General features: G+C 41.8%; 1 protein-coding gene across 1 annotated transcript in view; it reads left to right on the top strand.

Moving 5' to 3' along the window:
* The first annotated feature begins 298 nt into the window (after positions 1–298).
* Positions 299–17,600, top strand: part of LOC120060591 (espin-like) — an 83,534-nt gene continuing 66,232 nt past the window's right edge. The window contains 2 exon segments of the mRNA XM_039009966.1: positions 299–592; positions 5,510–5,703. Coding sequence (XP_038865894.1) covers positions 299–592; positions 5,510–5,703 — 488 coding nt within the window.

Below are 17,600 nucleotides of genomic sequence, written 5' to 3'. Positions count from 1 at the left end.
AGCAAAAACATATGTTTTTACGTAGTAAAATGACCAAATACATGCGCATTGAAAGACATGTCCAAAGAAATAGGCTTTTTCTCGTTCTCAAAAAGTATGCTTACTTAGAGATGCATTTTTAAAAATCTGTCAATTCAGCAGGATAGGCTTCTAAAGACTGGACATGCATTTCTGTTCCTGTAATGAACACATGACTGAAATGACTTATCTACGAAGAAAATAGTTCTAGAGTTAAATAGAGATTAACCTCATTTAGATGGTGCGTTTATAAATACGGAGGAGTTGTCGAGCCGCAGTTATGGTGGTGGAAAGGACACTGATTGCCGCAAGGCAGGGGGATGTACAAACTCTGAAAGTGCAATTAGCGGAGAAAATACTGAACAGCGGAGTAAAGGACCTTTTGGGAGCCTCACCTGTCCACCACGCCGCCCGTACTGGAAAACTGACTTGCCTACGTTTCCTCGTGGAAGAAGTTGGTTTACCAGGCAACTGTTTGGCGAATAATGGCGCCAGCCCGGCACACGACGCTGCTGCCACTGGCAACCTATCCTGCTTACAGTGGCTATTAACTCAAGGGGGATGTCATACCGCGGTGAGTCAAGTTATTTTCTTGCCTCGGGCATACAGTACAGTAGCTTTTTAAATGGTATGATTAGTTCCCTATAGTCATCACGTAATTCACCACAGGCCTATTTTTCTCCTTTCAAACAAGAGCTTCAGACCTTCCGATATCTATACGACAACGTCTAGAGCAGCCAGGTCAAGGCCTACAGTGTATGGCATTTGTTCCAATAGTCCTGCAGCCTAGACCTGAAAACATGTATTATGTCACAAGAGTAGTCATCTTGGATAGTCCCTAACCATCTCTGTCAGGTCATTATTAGTTTGTCTGTAAAATTGAGCATATTGCCACATTTCCAGCCTGAAAATTCCATTCAACACTTTTTCACACTACTTCAACATACTAACACAATTAGTCACTCAAACAGTTCTTTCACATTTGTGATAGGTCTAAAGAAATTACCTTTGTCTATACTACACCACTATGCTTGTCCAGGCTTTTGTCTCAACGAACAACACCTGGGATCATTGTAATAGCTATATCAGGGCTAAAGTGTTAGGATTTATGTTTATGCACTATAGCCTGTTTGAAGATGAATATTGTTTTGTTACACACACACACACAAGCAATACAGAGGGGGGTGTGTGTGTAGGTGTAAGGACTGACCAACACAGGCCATAAAAGTTGTGGACAGTCTGGAGAGGGGAGGGGTGCATCTCTCTAGACCAACCAGGAGATTAGAATACTGGACAATACCATATTAGGAACTGTTTCAGTGTAGAATCGACAGACACAAGACGGATCTAATCTACCCAGCAACCAGATGTGGACAAAAGGAACGCGCCAAGGGGCTTGGACAAATCCGAGGGGGGCAAAGTCTAAACCACGCCCAGCCTCTACTGTGATAGGCCAACAGACGCGTTGAAACTACGTCATCACGGTATAAGAACAGCTGTTTACGTACTTCCTGCCAGTTCCCTGTTAACCCTGCGCGGTGATACAGCGAACCCGTATATACGAAAATTGCATTTGCCATTCATTGTTTGCGGTAATTAAACATAATTAAAGAAAGTTAGCAGACCTGGCTTTTTATTTATCCTGACACCGGATGTGTTACACGCAGCGTACACAAAAGGCACACCTGTTGCAATTGAGAACACCTGAGATTGTTATTAGTGATTACACCCAGACCCCAGGTACCCATGAGAGAGAGAATTAAGGAGACGGTATGTGTCAAAAAGGGATTGATTGAGCTATTCCTGTGTTCTTCCTGTGCAGCTGTTTCTTCGAAGTAAAGGCCTGTGGTGACATTTTTATCCGACATGTACTTTACTTGTATAAAAAGGTTGGATGGAAACTTGTTTTCAAAGTGTGACATTTGTGTTGTAAATGAATGTTCAGGGAAAGTTTTAGTAAAAAGTGAAGTATGTTTGGATGTCCTCATTTAGGGTGTGCTTATGTATCATGATAGTGCAGCTGTTTCTTCGAAGTAAAGCAAATGTTTGCAATAAAATGTAATGGCCTGATTGATGTGTAGAGACCTTGTTGAACTGAAATAAAACGTGAAACAGTTTGTATTGAATGGGGGAGGCCTGAGTTTGAACAATGTGAAACAGTTTGACATTTTTGTGGTGAACTTATGGAGCTGCTGGGTAGTGAGCTTGTGACCCCTTGTATAATGAATAAGTAATTTCCGGGGTTGGTCTGCAGGGTATAAGTAAGTGTTAGACTTGTCTTGTGAACACTACGAGCGACAAGAAACCTCCAAAAGAGACAAACCACAGAGAACTTGAAAGAAAAAAATTAAGAAAACAAATCCATGTTAATTAAGTACTGGCGACCTTAACATTGGAAGTAGGACCCTGGCTAAAACAGAGAAATATATAGGGTGAATTCAGAAACAGTTGGACATCATGTAAACCGGGACATATTAATCCTGAGAAGTACATTTTTTGGTCTGACAAGTGAAAATCAAAACCATTGTTACTAATGATGCTTTCAAGACAACTGGGGACTCCGGAGGGGGGGGTTAAAATGCTTTTTCGCAGTCGGCGCTAGTTAACATTTTTTTTTTCTTCCCAAGTTCCCAGTTGTCTTGAACACTCTGACGTCGGAAGTCTGAGATTGCTGAGTTGTTTTGAACGCGGCATAAGCCCTTGCAGAGAAACCGGCAAAATCACTTCATTGGTGTGACATCATAGAGGGGGCGGAGCAAGCTTCAAACAGGAATCTCACCCAGTGAAGCACCTGCCTCCTGAGTCTGTACAGGAGTTGCAGTGATGAGACCAGACTAACTACCAATTGGATACCACGAAATTGGAGAGAAAATGGGGTAAAAGTAAAAAAAAAAATATATATATATATATATACACTGCTCAAAAAAATAAAGGGAACACTTAAACAACACAATGTAACTCCAAGTCAATCACACTTCTGTGAAATCAAACTGTCCACTTAGGAAGCAACACTGATTGACAATAAATTTCACATGCTGTTGTGCAAATGGAATAGACAAAAGGTGGAAATTATAGGCAATTAGCAAGACACCCCCAAAAAAGGAGTGATTCTGCAGGTGGCCGTAGGAGGGCAACAACCCAGCAGCAGGACCGCTACCTCCGCCTTTGTGCAAGGAGGTGCACTGCTAGAGCCCTGCAAAATGACCTCCAGCAGGCCACAAATGTGCCTGTGATGTATAGGCCTAAAGGCTGAGACAGTAAGATGACAGCGGCAGAAGAAATTCAACGGTAACTTTTTTTGTTTTATCACAAAACTGGATAGCAACCTCTGTCCAGTGAAGTCCACAAAGCATATTGCATGTAACAGACAGTTACATTACCTTCAAGCAAATTAATGTTTCCGACATTTTCGGACCGCTAAACAACTATTACGTTAGAAGCACGGAGAGTTGTTGCAAGTCACAAAGAAAACAGGAGCTGCCTCCACTATTCCAGCACCATTTCAACATCATCTAATCACCTCTGCTTAGGCTCATACAGTGACAACTAAGATACCAAAAACTATTTAGTCCAATCAACGGAAGCTAAATATGATGTGGCTGTCCATGCTTCTGATTTGTGTGTGTGTGCAAGTAGAAACACATGTTGCAATGCCAATGCCATCCTCCTCTCATGTTGACAACAGTCTATCACTCTGTCATACAGTACACTTATTTATTAATTTTCTTGTCCTAGGCTACCTGCCTAAAATGCTTGCTCGCTAGCCTAACTTCCCTTCATGGGAAACGTTTGCTAGTTAACATTTAGCCTTCTACATCTAGCTACATATTGGACTTCCATCCTCTCAGGCCAGGGGCACAACAATGTATGAATTAATGGTTGGATCAGAATCACCGTCATAATCATTGGCCAGTACGGAGAATTAAGTTAAACCACAAGTCCAAATCTCTGTCTGCATACATGGCTAATTTAGGAAAGGGCCGACACAACGAGATGCAACAATTGTAGTTTTTCTGTCAATGACGTATGCTCTCAATGGGATTTGATGGGCGTGATGCCAAATCCAAGCTGGCTTCCTTTGACATTTAGTTTTTTGGTGCGCCAGGACCATCCCCAGTTTAGCTCAACGCTGATTTGGCTAATTGTGTTTTGTTTTTTTTGTCAAGGGAGGCCAGATGCTCAGTGACTTCTCTTCCCTTCAATGCTACGGGCCGCAACAATGTCATAGTCGTTTGGACCAGACGGCATCAGATAAATGGCCTACTCGTAGAGAGACAGAAGGGCGCTGTTTCACTCGCTTGGATGCTTTCTCCTGTAAGATACATTCAGCCTCTTGCGATTTGAAGGAAAATGATGAAACGGAGACATTGCTTCCCTTTGCGTCCACGAATACACACTACTGACGACAACTACTACTACAATTATTTTTCCCCTTTTTTCTGCTCAATAAACTAGTGCCAGTAACGGGAGCAGCCTAATAAGAGATCCCTTCATTACCGCTACATGTTCACCATTCAATGCTAGGCTGAAGTGGTTGACCGACTATTCAGCCACCACAAAGTGTGCAAGTGATAAGCAAATTGGCAAGCATTTGTATATGGCCTCTCTTATCATTAGTAATGTAGTCTAGATGAAGTTTGACACAGTGGGTGGTCCTTGTTCGTTTCCACTCTATATGTCAGCGTGTCATTGACACCTCTTGTTTTGTGAGTGGTTTCAGGCACAGTGTTACCCAATTCAGATCATATATGAACGTCTTTCAAATTATTTCAGGTTCACCCCATCTCTTTTTAATAATGGTTTCATACCTGTTTTTAAATGACTTGAATCTGTTTCAGGCAGACTTGAATGCAGGGCATAATGTCATCTTTTTTAATGCTGTATAGAGCTATTTTGTTGTTTGGAAATAGTACTCTCTTGTTCCTGACATAAAGGTGAAGTGAGTCCAGTGAATTGATTGGACGATACATTAGCACAAACCAGACTGTCACGACTTCTACCGAAGTCTGTTCCTCTCCTTGTTCAGTTGGTGTTCTGCGGTCGACGTCACCGGTCTTCTAGCCATCATCGATCTATTTTTCATGTTCCATTTGTTTTGTCTGGTTGTCGCACTCACCTGGTTTCAATTCCCTAATTACATGTTGTATATGTTCCCTCTGTTTCCCCCATGTCCTTGTTGGGAATTGTTTATTGTAAGTACGTGTGCTTTATGTGACTGGTGCGATACGGGTTGTTGTGCCCATGTGTTTTGTTATTTTTGTATGCTGGTAGTTATGTACATTAAACGGCTCCGGCTACTTACCAAGTTCTGCTCTCCTGTGTTTGACTTCCGATCCACCAGTTACGCACCCATTGACACAGACATTGAATAGTCCTGTGTACGTACGTGATGTAACACGTGTCCTTGATCTAGGCTACTACTAGGATGTAACCAAACTAACCCGACACATAAGCCCTGACGCCTATTTCTAATATTTCCCACTTTTTGCAGGACAGGGATAGTTCCGGAGCCACCGTTCTCCACCTCGCCTCCCGGTTCAGCCATCACGAGATCACTGATTGGTTGCTGAAGAGCGGGGAGGCTGATGCCGGGGTGTCCACAGAGACTGGGGCCCTGCCTGTCCACTATGCTGCTGCCAAGGGAGACCTGCCCTCCCTCCGACTCCTGTTGAGACACATCCCAAAGTAAGCTAACCCACTTACCTAGCCATTATCCACAAACAGCGCTAATGTGGCTAACCCTGACAGGATTTTGGGATGTTTCAAAAAAAATTATCCAAATAATTTCTGGGTAAAAATGCATAATAAACACTGCTCAAAAAAATTAAGGGAACACTTAAACAACACAATGTAACTCCAAGTCAATCACACTTCTGTGAAATCAAACTGTCCACTTAGGAAGCAACACTGATTGACAATAAATTTCACATGCTGTTGTGCAAATGGAATAGACAAAAGGTGGAAATTATAGGCAATTAGCAAGACACCCCCAATAAAGGAGTGGTTCTGCAGGTGGTGACCACAGACCACTTCTCAGTTCCTATGCTTCCTGGCTGATGTTTTGGTCACTTTTGAATGCTGGCGGTGCTTTCACTCTAGTGGTAGCATGAGACGGAGTCTACAACCCACACAAGTGGCTCAGGTAGTGCAGCTCATCCAGGATGACACATCAATGCGAGCTGTGGCAAGAAGGTTTGCTGTGTCTGTCAGCGTAGTGTCCAGAGCATGGAGGCACTACCAGGAGACAGGCCAGTACATCAGGAGACGTGGAGGAGGCCGTAGGAGGGCAACAACCCAGCAGCAGGACCGCTACCTCCGCCTTTGTGCAAGGAGGAGCAGGAGGAGCACTGCCAGAGCCCTGCAAAATGACCTCCAGCAGGCCACAAATGTGCATGTGTCTGCTCAAACGGTCAGAAACAGACTCCATGAGGGTGGTATGAGGGCCCGACGTCCACAGGTGGGGGTTGTGCTTACAGCCCAACCCCTTGCAGGACGTTTGGCATTTGCCAGAGAACACCAAGATTGGCAAATTCGCCACTGGCGCCCTGTGCTCTTCACAGATGAAAGCAGGTTCACACTGAGCACATGAGACAGACGTGACAGAGTCTGGAGACGCCGTGGAGAACGTTCTGCTGCCTGCAACATCCTCCAGCATGACCGGTTTGGCGGTGGGTCAGTCATGGTGTGGGGTGGCATTTCTTTGTGGGGCCGCACAGCCCTCCATGTGCTCGCCAGAGGTAGCCTGACTGCCATTAGGTACCGAGATGAGATCCTCAGACCCCTTGTGAGACCATATGCTGACACATGCACATTTGTGGCCTGCTGGAGGTCATTTTGCAGGGCTCTGGCAGTGCTCCTCCTTGCACAAAGGCTTGGCTACACAGATGTCGATTGACCCGCACGAGCAGTTTGGATGAAATGGTTCGATAACTTATGTACATTTATGTTGCAATGCTCTTGCAACGTGGGCAGGCTGGTCAGCATGTTAGATGCCAATACGATGTGTTACGATTGGATGTTCCAAACATACTTCTCACTATACAGTATGTCTGCTGCAGAGAGAGACGAGAGGGAGCTTGAGAATTTTATTTTTGTATTATCTTTTTAAAATGTTTATTTACTGTTTATCGGCCTGGGCTGAATCGGTGAATTTGTCCTCCACTGTCATCCTGTCTCTCCACAAAGCTAACAGGATGAGTCTCTGCTGATAGTGCTACTGGAACATAAAAGGTGGGGAAAACTGGCAATAAACCTCTGCGAGATGGTCACACACAGAGTTTCACACATGTTTCACAATCAATTAGAGCAGATTAAGAGCTTTGCTAGAGCTTAATTGCAGAATGTGGTCAAGGGAGGCACAGCGACAGGGCCATAAAATAAGCCTTTTAGACTTTCTAAAAGCCTAAGCGACAGTGGGTGAACTTTCAACAGTGTCTCTCGTTCTCTCTGGGTCTAAAGTGTAGGATTTGGATTAGCCTAATGCACTCCCACTTTTCTGTATTGCTTTTTGTTAGATCTTCAACTTTCTAACAAGATGTATTGTTGTCTGGGTTTATCCAAGTCTGTAAACCACTATTGATGTTTACCTTTCAATCGCTCTGGATAAGATTGTCTGCTAAATGACTGAAATGTAACATACAGTTTCGGCCAAATATATTGGCACCCTTGCAGTTTTCTTAAATAATTCCCTTATTTCTTCTAAAATCTTTTGAAATTGAAAACTTTTGGTCACCACACCTTATTGGATTTTCTACATTGCAGAACAGATTTTCTGGAGCTAGTACCTGGTTGCACAGCCTTTGGCCAAGATAACTGCAGACAAAATGCATCTTGTAGCCATCAATGAGCTTGCTGCACCTTTCTACTGACAATTTGTCCCATGTGCAACCCATAGGTTTTGGATGTGATTCAGATCTCAACTCTTTGCTGGCCACTCCAGAACAGTCCATCTTTTTTTTAACCCTTCCTGGGTGCTTTTTGATGTGTGTTTGGGGTCGTTGTCCTGCTGGAAGACCCACAACCTTCAATGGAGCCCCATTTTTAGACACTGGGTTGAACATTGGACTACGAAACACCTGATAATGTGCCGATTTCATGCCTTGCGCATGTTCAAGGCCCCCAGTACCAGAGGCAGCAAACCAACATCACAACTTTATCAAACCTCACCCATCTTTGATTGTAGGGTCTTCTTTTTATGGAATGCTTAATTTGGTTGTCAGTAAACACACCGCTGATCTGTATTGCCAAAGAACTCACATTTGTTCAATGGTCCACTGAACATTTCCCCCAAAAATGTAGGCTTTTTTTTACTGTAGGTGGGATTTTGAGTGTCTTTTTCAGCAGAGGGATCTTCCTTTGTCTACCAATACTCAAATGAAGTGTTCAAAGAAAAGGACACCCTCCCTACAATGACATATGGGGGAGGTTCGATAATGCTGTGGGGTTGCTTTGCTGTCTCTGGTACTGGGGGTCTTGAATGTGTGCAAGACATAATGAAATCAGAAGATTATTAAGGTGTTGGAGTGCAATTTTCAACCCAGTGTCCAAAAACTGTCTCTGTTGAAGGATGTGGATCTTCCAATAGGACAACAACCCCAAACACACATAAAAAGCACCCTGGAATGTTTCAAGTAAAAATGCTGGATTGTTCTGGAGTGAACAATGAAGAGTCCAGATTGTAGTCACATCCATAACCTATGGCGCGAGCTGAAAACAGCATTTTGTCGAGGGCACCCCTCGACATCGAATTAGAGCAGTTTTCTGCTGAGGAGTGGTTCAAATTGCAAGTAGAACATTGCAGCAAGCTCATTGATCACTACAAGAAGAATTTGTTGGCAGTTGAAGTCGGAAGTTTACATACACTTAGGTTGGAGTCATTAAAACTCATTTTTCAACCACTCCACACATTTCTTGTTAACAAACTATAGTTTTGGCAAGTTGGTTAGGACATCTACTTTGTGCGTGACACAAGTCATTTTTCCAACAATTGTTTACAGACAGATTATTTCACTTATAATTCACTGTATCACAATTCCAGTGGGTCAGAAGTTTACATACACTAAGTTGACTGTCCCTTTTAAACTGCTTGGAAAATCATGGCTTTAGAAGCTTCTGATAGGGTAATTGACATCATTTGAGTCAATTGGAGGTGTACCTTTGAGTTTGAAGGTGGGCCTTGAAATACATTCAGTGTCAATTTGCTCGAAAATCGAAAGAAATCAGCCAAGACATCAGAAAAAAATTGTAGACCTCCACAAGTCTGGTTCATCCTTGGGAGCAATTTCCAAATGCCTAAAGGTACCACGTTCATCTGTACAAACAATAGTACGCAAGTATAAACACCATGGGACCACGCAGACGTCATACCGCTCAGGAAGGAGACACGTTTTGTCTCCAAGAGATGAACGTACTTTGGTGCGAAAAGTGCAAATCAATCCCAGAACAACAGCAAAGGACCTTGTGAAGATGCTGGAGGAAACGGGTACAAAAGTATCTACAGTGGGGAGAACAAGTATTTGATACACTGCCGATTTTGCAGGTTTTCCTACTTACAAAGCATGTAGAGGTCTGTAATTTTTATCATAGGTACACATCAACTGTGAGAGACGGAATCTAAAATCCAGAAAATCACATTGTATGATTTTTATAAGTAATTAATTTGCATTTTTATTGCATGACATAAGTATTTGATACATCAGAAAAGCAGAACTTAATATTTGGTACAGAAACCTTTGTTTGCAATTCACCAACACAGCTCCCTAAATCCTCTAGGTTATATCAGAAGGGGGAAAGGGATGAAGTGAAGAAGAGAGACTGTTATTGTGTGTGTGTGTGGTCTCACCTAGTGTCCACACTAAGTGGCTACACAGTACTTTATGCTGAAAAAGACACATGAGGACAAACAATAGATTATACTGTATGTGACGCAGACACCTATCGGAGTGTACCTGAAACATTTAAATATAGAGGGCTATGTGTCTCACCTCATGGTTATTGCAAGGCTAACCCCCAGGGAAATCCTGTCTTGGTAGCAACAGATAGTCCAGTGAAAATGGCTGTGCTTATGTGGCTGTAAATCTGAAAATTAGCAATTAGCAAATTATCTTACGTTTTTTTTAATTAATGCATGTGAGACAGGTTCCATGTACAACAAGACAGGCAGAGAGGAAGAGAGAGAAAAGAACACAGAACAGTTTAATTACCTCTGGTTATGGACACTTGCCAGCAATAAAGCTTCCACTGCCTGTTCCTCGGACAGTGAACATCTGGCAATATCTACATTTTCGGCCCCTTGATCAGCTCGCTCTCTGAAAGTAAAGAAAATAGCTTATTTTTTGTAGATATGAAAACAATAACTGAGATAAGACCGAAGCAGCAGATGTCATTTTCAGGATGCGTCAATACAGCACAGAAAGCTTAACACCAGACTGCTATTGTGGTTGTTCATTAGGTGATGGGAAATATGCAATATGCATACAAAATAATATACTTACCTTCCTTGAAAATAGATCTATACCACCAAATGAGACAATGTTGTATCTTGAAAAAAAGCACTGGAATTAAAAGTGAAATGTTTCACCTATTAACCTGCTTCATTATTTATGTATTACCAGTTGATGAAGAACAACTCCAGTTTCATACATCATTGAAAATTTGTTTAGGAATAAGTAAGATTAAAAAAGTTAAAATAACTTCTTAGATTTGATGGAGACATTATACATATATAACTCTTCATCTGACATATCAGAATAGCATTCCCTGACAGACATATTGTGTTCTTTTATCCTTCTGTAAAAAATGCTAACCGTTACACTGTCATGAAATATGATTATATATCGACTATGAAACAAATAGGACATGGCCTGCTTATGAGTTGCCGTGAAAGAAAGTTAGATTAATTAAACTGAAAATGGCGAGAACAGGCGTTCGTAGCTAAATGCTTTTGGTTAGATTGAGAATAATAATGGCATGATTTATCATTCTACATTATGTATGTAATATAGTTATGTTATGAACCGACACTGAATCGTAGGAGCTAACTACTAGCTATGCAGAAGTTGGATGGAAGAATGCCCAGTGCTGCTTACCTGAGATGTCATCATCACATAGTCCTTCTTCGTAGGTATCCGATATGACTTCCTTTGTGTCGGAAAGAAAGGCTGAGCAGTATTGGTTGTAGCCAATCTGACACTCAAAAAATTGTCAAAATGGAGGGTGGTTCATAGCAAAATTTGTTTTGTTTTCAAATGCATTTTTTGTTCTCTAAATGACTTCCTTTGTGTCGGATAAAAGTTGCTTTCAGAACAATTATTTTTGATTGGAACTAAAAAGTTTTGCTCTCGACAAAAAGACACATGTACCTCCATAGCATATAACAATTTTCCTGTGAATAACCACACCTTCATACAAACATGCAGAATTCTTGACGCACAACCGAATATGCTGCCATATCCTGCCAGCACTGCCATATCCTGCCAGCACTGCCACATCCTGCCAGCACGCCCACAAGCGAGCCGCAGAATGATGACGCGTGGAAGAGGGAAAGGAACGAGATGGGAACAACAAGAATTTGTTGCAAGTTGGGCCCCTCCCCAACAGCTAATAGCTGAACAATACACTATTCAGCCTTTACTGAAGAATAGTCTAATAACCGAGCTAGGTGTGAACACTCCCCCTCCTATCACAGACCAGATTAGTCCTAATGACCAAGGGGTAGCTTGCTACTCAATGTAATAAAGTAAGGACTTTTCAAATAAGTTATGTTGGCTGACAATTTGTTAGCTACGCTGTCCTTACGAACCACATAGCATATCATTACAGCAGTATGTACCGGTATGTTAGCTATCTAATTACCCAATGTTTATTGACTTGATTATTCCCATCATTCTTAGCTTAGCTAAATGGTATAGTCGTTGTGTGTTCTCAATGGACATTCGGGTGCTTTTGTAAATTCGCTCTGGCTATCTCCACCGATTTCAGAGCGCGCTCGTCTGAGTGTACCAGAGCGCAGAATAATTCATTTTACGAGCGCTCAACACCCATTGAATATGGCCGGTGTCAGTAAACGTCGGCAAAATTGTTTCCAGCAGCACAGTTAGTCACCAACTCTCTGGTTAACACGAGAACTGCCTTACCAGCTCTGCTAGGGTGAGTAAAATGGTCAGAGTGGTCTCATTTGTTTCTGGAAGTAGCTTGCCAGCTAACCAACTTTAGCTTGGATGCTTGACTGCCGTTGTAAGGCCAGAACGCTCAAATCAACCCTACTCCTTGGCCCAAACGTCCAGTGTGCGCTCCGAGAGCGAAACTGTCTGAATTTACAAACTGACAATCTGATAACACTCCGAATTTATGAGCGTCACGTTGTGCAGCGCCATATTTTCTGTTCCATCCTAACGGAAACCCTGAGGGTTTTTCAAATATCATGGAATTGAAACACCATAATATTAATCAAATTAATTAAGCAAGTACCAGTCAAAAGTTAACACACCTACTCATTTCAGGATTTTTCTTTATTTTTACTATTTTCTACATTGTAGAATAATAGTGAAGACATCACAACTATGAAATAACACTGGTCTCCCGCGTACCCCACATTCTGTAGTACAGACATGGTCTGCTCTCCCTTATGTAAGGATTTAGGCACTTTCCCATGTTTCCTGCAGTATGTATTGTAGACTGCACAGTAGCCTAATAAACAAAAATACATTTAATTAATAAAATAATTATTAAAAAATACTCTTTCAAAATGCAGATGTTGATTTAGTTATGGATCCATAACGAATTACTATGGGAATAAATATCACTGATTTACAGAAATATTGGAACAAAGTTGTCTAATGAGGGCAAACAATTTAGAATCCTGTAGCCTACTCCCGACTGTCACGTTGTACAGCGCCATATTTTCCACTGCATCCTAACGGAAACCCTGAGGGTTTCGTTTTTCTCGGAATAAAAACACCATAATAGTAATCAAATTAATTAAGCCAAATTTCTTAAAATCAATCCCATATGCTATGTTATTACAAAAAAGGTTTAACATTTTCTAGTAATGACAATACGGAATAGTATCAAATGCTTCTCAACGATGCCCTCTGGTGGTCAAACTAGCTCTAACTTGCATTAACATAAATGGCTGACTTTGGCAGCAGCTAATGGGGATCCATAATAAATTCAAATAGGCAAGACTAGCAACCTTAGGCATGACATGCCAGCAACAAATGCTGACACTACACATCCAAGTATAAAGTATATGTAATTTTGAATTCGGTAAAGTGAGTGTGAAAGAGGTGAGAGTCGTTGTTGACTATCAACAATGACAAGCCACCGGGATCTGACAACTGAGAATAATAGCGAATGATATTCCCAGTCCTATTTGCCATATCTTCAATATAAGCCTACTAGAAAGTGTGTGCCCTTAGGACTGGAGGGAAGCAAAAGTAATTCCGCTACCCAAGAATAGTAAAGCCCCCTTTACTGACTCAAATAGCCTGTTACCAACCCTTAGTAATCTTTTGGAACAAATTGTGTTTGACCGGATACAGTGCTATACAACAGACTTTGAACACACTTATATGGAAGGACATTCAACAAGCATGGCACTTACACAAATTACTGATTGGCTGAGAGAATTTGTGGGAGCTGTTTTGTTAAACTTCAGTGCGGCTTTTGACAATATCGATCATATTCTGCTGCTGGAAAAACGTATGTGTTATGGCCTTACACCCCCTGTAATATTGTGGATAAAGAGTTACCGGTCTAACAGAACACAGAGGGTGTTCTTTAATGGAAGCCTCCAGCATAATCCAGTTACAATCAGGAATTCCCCAGGGCAGTTGTCTATGCCTTTTTATTTTTCTCAGTCATTACTAATTTTACCAATTACTTTACAATTTTTTTCTCACATCTGTAGCCTACTCCCGACTGTCACGTTGTACAGCGCCATATTTTCCATTCCATCCTAATGGAAACCCTGAGGGTTTCGTTTTTCTCTGAATAAAAACACCATAATAGTAATCAAGTTAATTAAGCCAAATTTCTTAATCGATCCCATATGCTATGTTATTACAAAAAAGGTTTAACATTTGTTCTCCCGGAGTGATGCAGCGGTCTAAGAAACTGCATCTCAGTGTTAGAGGCGTCACTGCAGACCCTGGTTTGATTCCAGGCTGTATCACAATCGGCCATGATTGGGAGTCCAATAGAGCGGGGCAAAATTGGCCCAGCGTCATCCGGGTTAGGGTTTGGCCTGGGTAGGCCATCATTGTAAATAAGAGCCAGAGAAGCACTTTATTATGGACAGTCTTCTCCCCATCTTAGCTACTGTTTATCAACATGTTTTGACCATGTCAGTTTTACAATCCATGGTTACTCCAAACAGTTTAGTCACCTTAACTTCCACATTATATATTACAAGATTTAGTTGAGGATTAGGGTCTAGTGAATGATTTGTCCCAAATATTCAAAGCCATTGGCATGTCATAATTTTTTTATTTAACTAGGCAAGTCAGTGAAGAACAAATTCTTCTTTACAATGATGGCCTACCCCAGCCAAACCCTAACCCGGACGCCGCCGCCCTATGGGACTCCCAACGGCTGGTTGCGATACAGCCTGGAATCGAACCAGGGTCTGTAGTGACGCCTCTAGCACTGAGATGCAGTGCCTTAGACCACTGCGCCACTCTACACACATGTACACATGGATGTTGTATTGTAGATATGTGATAGTAGAGTAGTGGCCTGATGGAACACACTTAATGTGTTGTAAAAGTGTTATGAAATGTAATATTTGAAATTGTATAGAACTGCATTAATGTTGCTGGACCTCAGGAAGAGTGGGGGATCCTTAATAAATAGAAATACTATCTCTGGGGTGCCAATAATTTTGTAAATTCCATTTGTCTTTCATTTCTAAAAATGTTTTTGTAAACTTAAGTTTACAAAAATAAAATTGGTTCTGATATGTTGAAATCAAATCAGGTGTGGAGACAGCTTTTTTTTTTTTTATCGACTTATTTGAGAAGAAATAGGGAATTATTTACAAAAAGTACACAGGTGTCAATATATTTAGCCGCAACTGTACCTGTTGAGACTGTCTAAGGGTGCAGGCCACACAGTAGCGTGCCGTGGGCCTGGGGCCTGGGCCTTCAGTGAGGTCCTACACAGTCCCACCCGAATTAAACTACCTCTTATTACCATCATTATGATGCCATGGCTCTAGACACTATACATTTAGACAGAAACGCAGTATAACCAGGCGTTGCGTCACCTTGAAATTGACATTTTTATTCAGAGAATTGCAGGGGAAGAGTACAATACAGTACAGTTCAACTAATAGGCAAGAACATAGTCGAGTGCAACAGAGTTATATTAATATTCTTCTTCTATCCATTTCTGGTCCACAAACTTTGAGCTTTAAGTCCCCAAAAAAATAAATACAGTGTGTTCACTAAACAGCGCATTGTCGCACCCAAAGCAGTTTCACCGTGATGATAAAGACACATAACTATTCACTGAAAATAAAAGAAAGAAAACAAATAATTTGCAACATAGGCTATTTGCCATTTTATTTTGTTAATATATAGGGTATTTAATATTAACGAAATAAAATGCGAAACATACATACACATTTAATAAAAAATAACATGCATTGTATGCCTACTCACCAAAGACTGATTATTTGAACACAAAATCCTTCCTCCTTTCTTTCCTCAAGAAGACTTCAATGACTCTGTTGTACAGTCTATCTGTGCGTTTTAGTTCCACCAATAAGTCCTTTTCTATCGACATGGAGGCTAATGCTGAAAGCCGAGTCTGTCCAGTAGCATTTCTGGAATACGTTTTGATTCGCTTTAAGGCCGAGAATGACCGCTCGACAGAAGCCGTGGACACAGGGATAGTCACTGTCACACATGCCAATGTGTAAAGTTGCCCCATGTCCTCATTCAGATTTTTCTGCTTAAGGAAATCAAGGAGATCAGAGGGACTTTTCCCTTCAAAATCAGTCATAGCATACATTACAGTCAGTTCTGTTTTTAGCTTGGATAGGTCGAACAGTGTTCCGTGACTCTCTGTTAAGCTGGAGAAGGCTGTTTGCGGGATTTTTTTCCGGTAGGTCTGAAAGTGCCGGGGGTCCAGGAGGGAAAGAAACATACATTTTTCGTGGTCTTGAAACCTGTTTCGTATCTGGCAAAGAATGTTGTCCAGAATATTGCTGTGGAGTTGTTGATAGTATGTGCGAGGGTGTCCTTGTGCTGGGCCTCTGTGTGCGCTGGGTGAACTTGAGATGCGCGCTGTGTCATCGTAGATTTGACTGAACCTGCACCTCTCTCGCTCAATTGTGTCACAAAACTAGTTCACCCTTGTCAGGCAGAATTGTACATCCAAAGTTTGTTTCTGTAGAATTCCAAAAAGCACATCCGAATAATTAAAAATCCCATTGAATGTTTCAAGCAAAAAACAAAACTCAAAATCATCCAAACGTGCATTAAATCCATCAGCCATAAGCACAGTATCCCCGTCATGGTCATCATGATGTTCCAGTAAGTGGTTAAACAGCTCCTTTAGGGCAACTCTCTTTTCAAAGACTGCATTGACCAATCTAGATGTATATTGCCACATCGTTGGTGCAACCTTAGGAAGACGACGCTGGCAGATGTCATCCAGCAGTTGCGTGCGCTTAGGGGATCGTGAGAAAAATGCTGCACGGCCATTGAGGTTGGCAAAGAAGACCTTGCATTCTTTAAGCTTTGAGGCTCCTTGAGTCAGTACTAAATGTAGTCGATGTGCATAGCAGTGAATGAATAAGGCCATCGGTGCCCTCTCCTTAACTTTAGCCTGCACCCCATTGAGTCCAGATGCCATGACTGCTGCGCCATCAAAACACTGTGCCACAACTTTATCCAGACTACATTCATTTTCCTCCAAGAAACGGAAAATAAGAGCGGCAATGTCATCAGCTCGCTTGCCGCTTGTCACATCTTCAAATCGGATAAATCGCTCCTTGACTCCTGTGTCCGTCACATAACGCAGGACGAGTGAGAGCTGTGCTGCATTTCCCACATCTGTTGTTTCGTCCACCATAACAGCAACAAAGGGAGCTATTTTAATCTCCATTTTGATCTCTTCTCCCATCACTTCAGCAATAGCATAAATTAGGTCATTTTGTATTTTGCCTGACGTCCCAATGAACACTTTGTTAGTGGACAGGTGGTATTGTAAATCTGTGTTGCTTTCAGAAAGAAAAGAAAGAAGCTCCACGTAGTTCCCTTTGTTTGTGGAGTCAGCACTTTCATCGTGTCCCCTAAAAGAAAGTTCCTGTTTACCCAAAAACATGACACAATCAATGAGTCTTTTCAATATTTCCCTATTTTTCTTCACCTTTTCATTGTGCAGCTCCGTTGCCCTGCGCGATTGTTCATTGAGCTGTAGATCCACTCGGGTGTCCTCAAAAGTTTTCAAAAGCACCATTGCTTGTAAGTGCCCAGCCGTACTTTGGTGTCTCGTTGCTGCCTTGGTTAGACAACTCAAGTTTGCAAAGCCAGTGTGGCTCCAAACACCAAATCGATCACTTGCAAATAATAGGC

This window comes from Salvelinus namaycush, chromosome 16, assembly GCF_016432855.1.
Source record: "Salvelinus namaycush isolate Seneca chromosome 16, SaNama_1.0, whole genome shotgun sequence".
NCBI lineage: Eukaryota > Metazoa > Chordata > Actinopteri > Salmoniformes > Salmonidae > Salvelinus > Salvelinus namaycush.
Note: the sequence above shows the minus strand (reverse complement) of the source record. Positions and strands in the feature narration are given on the sequence as shown.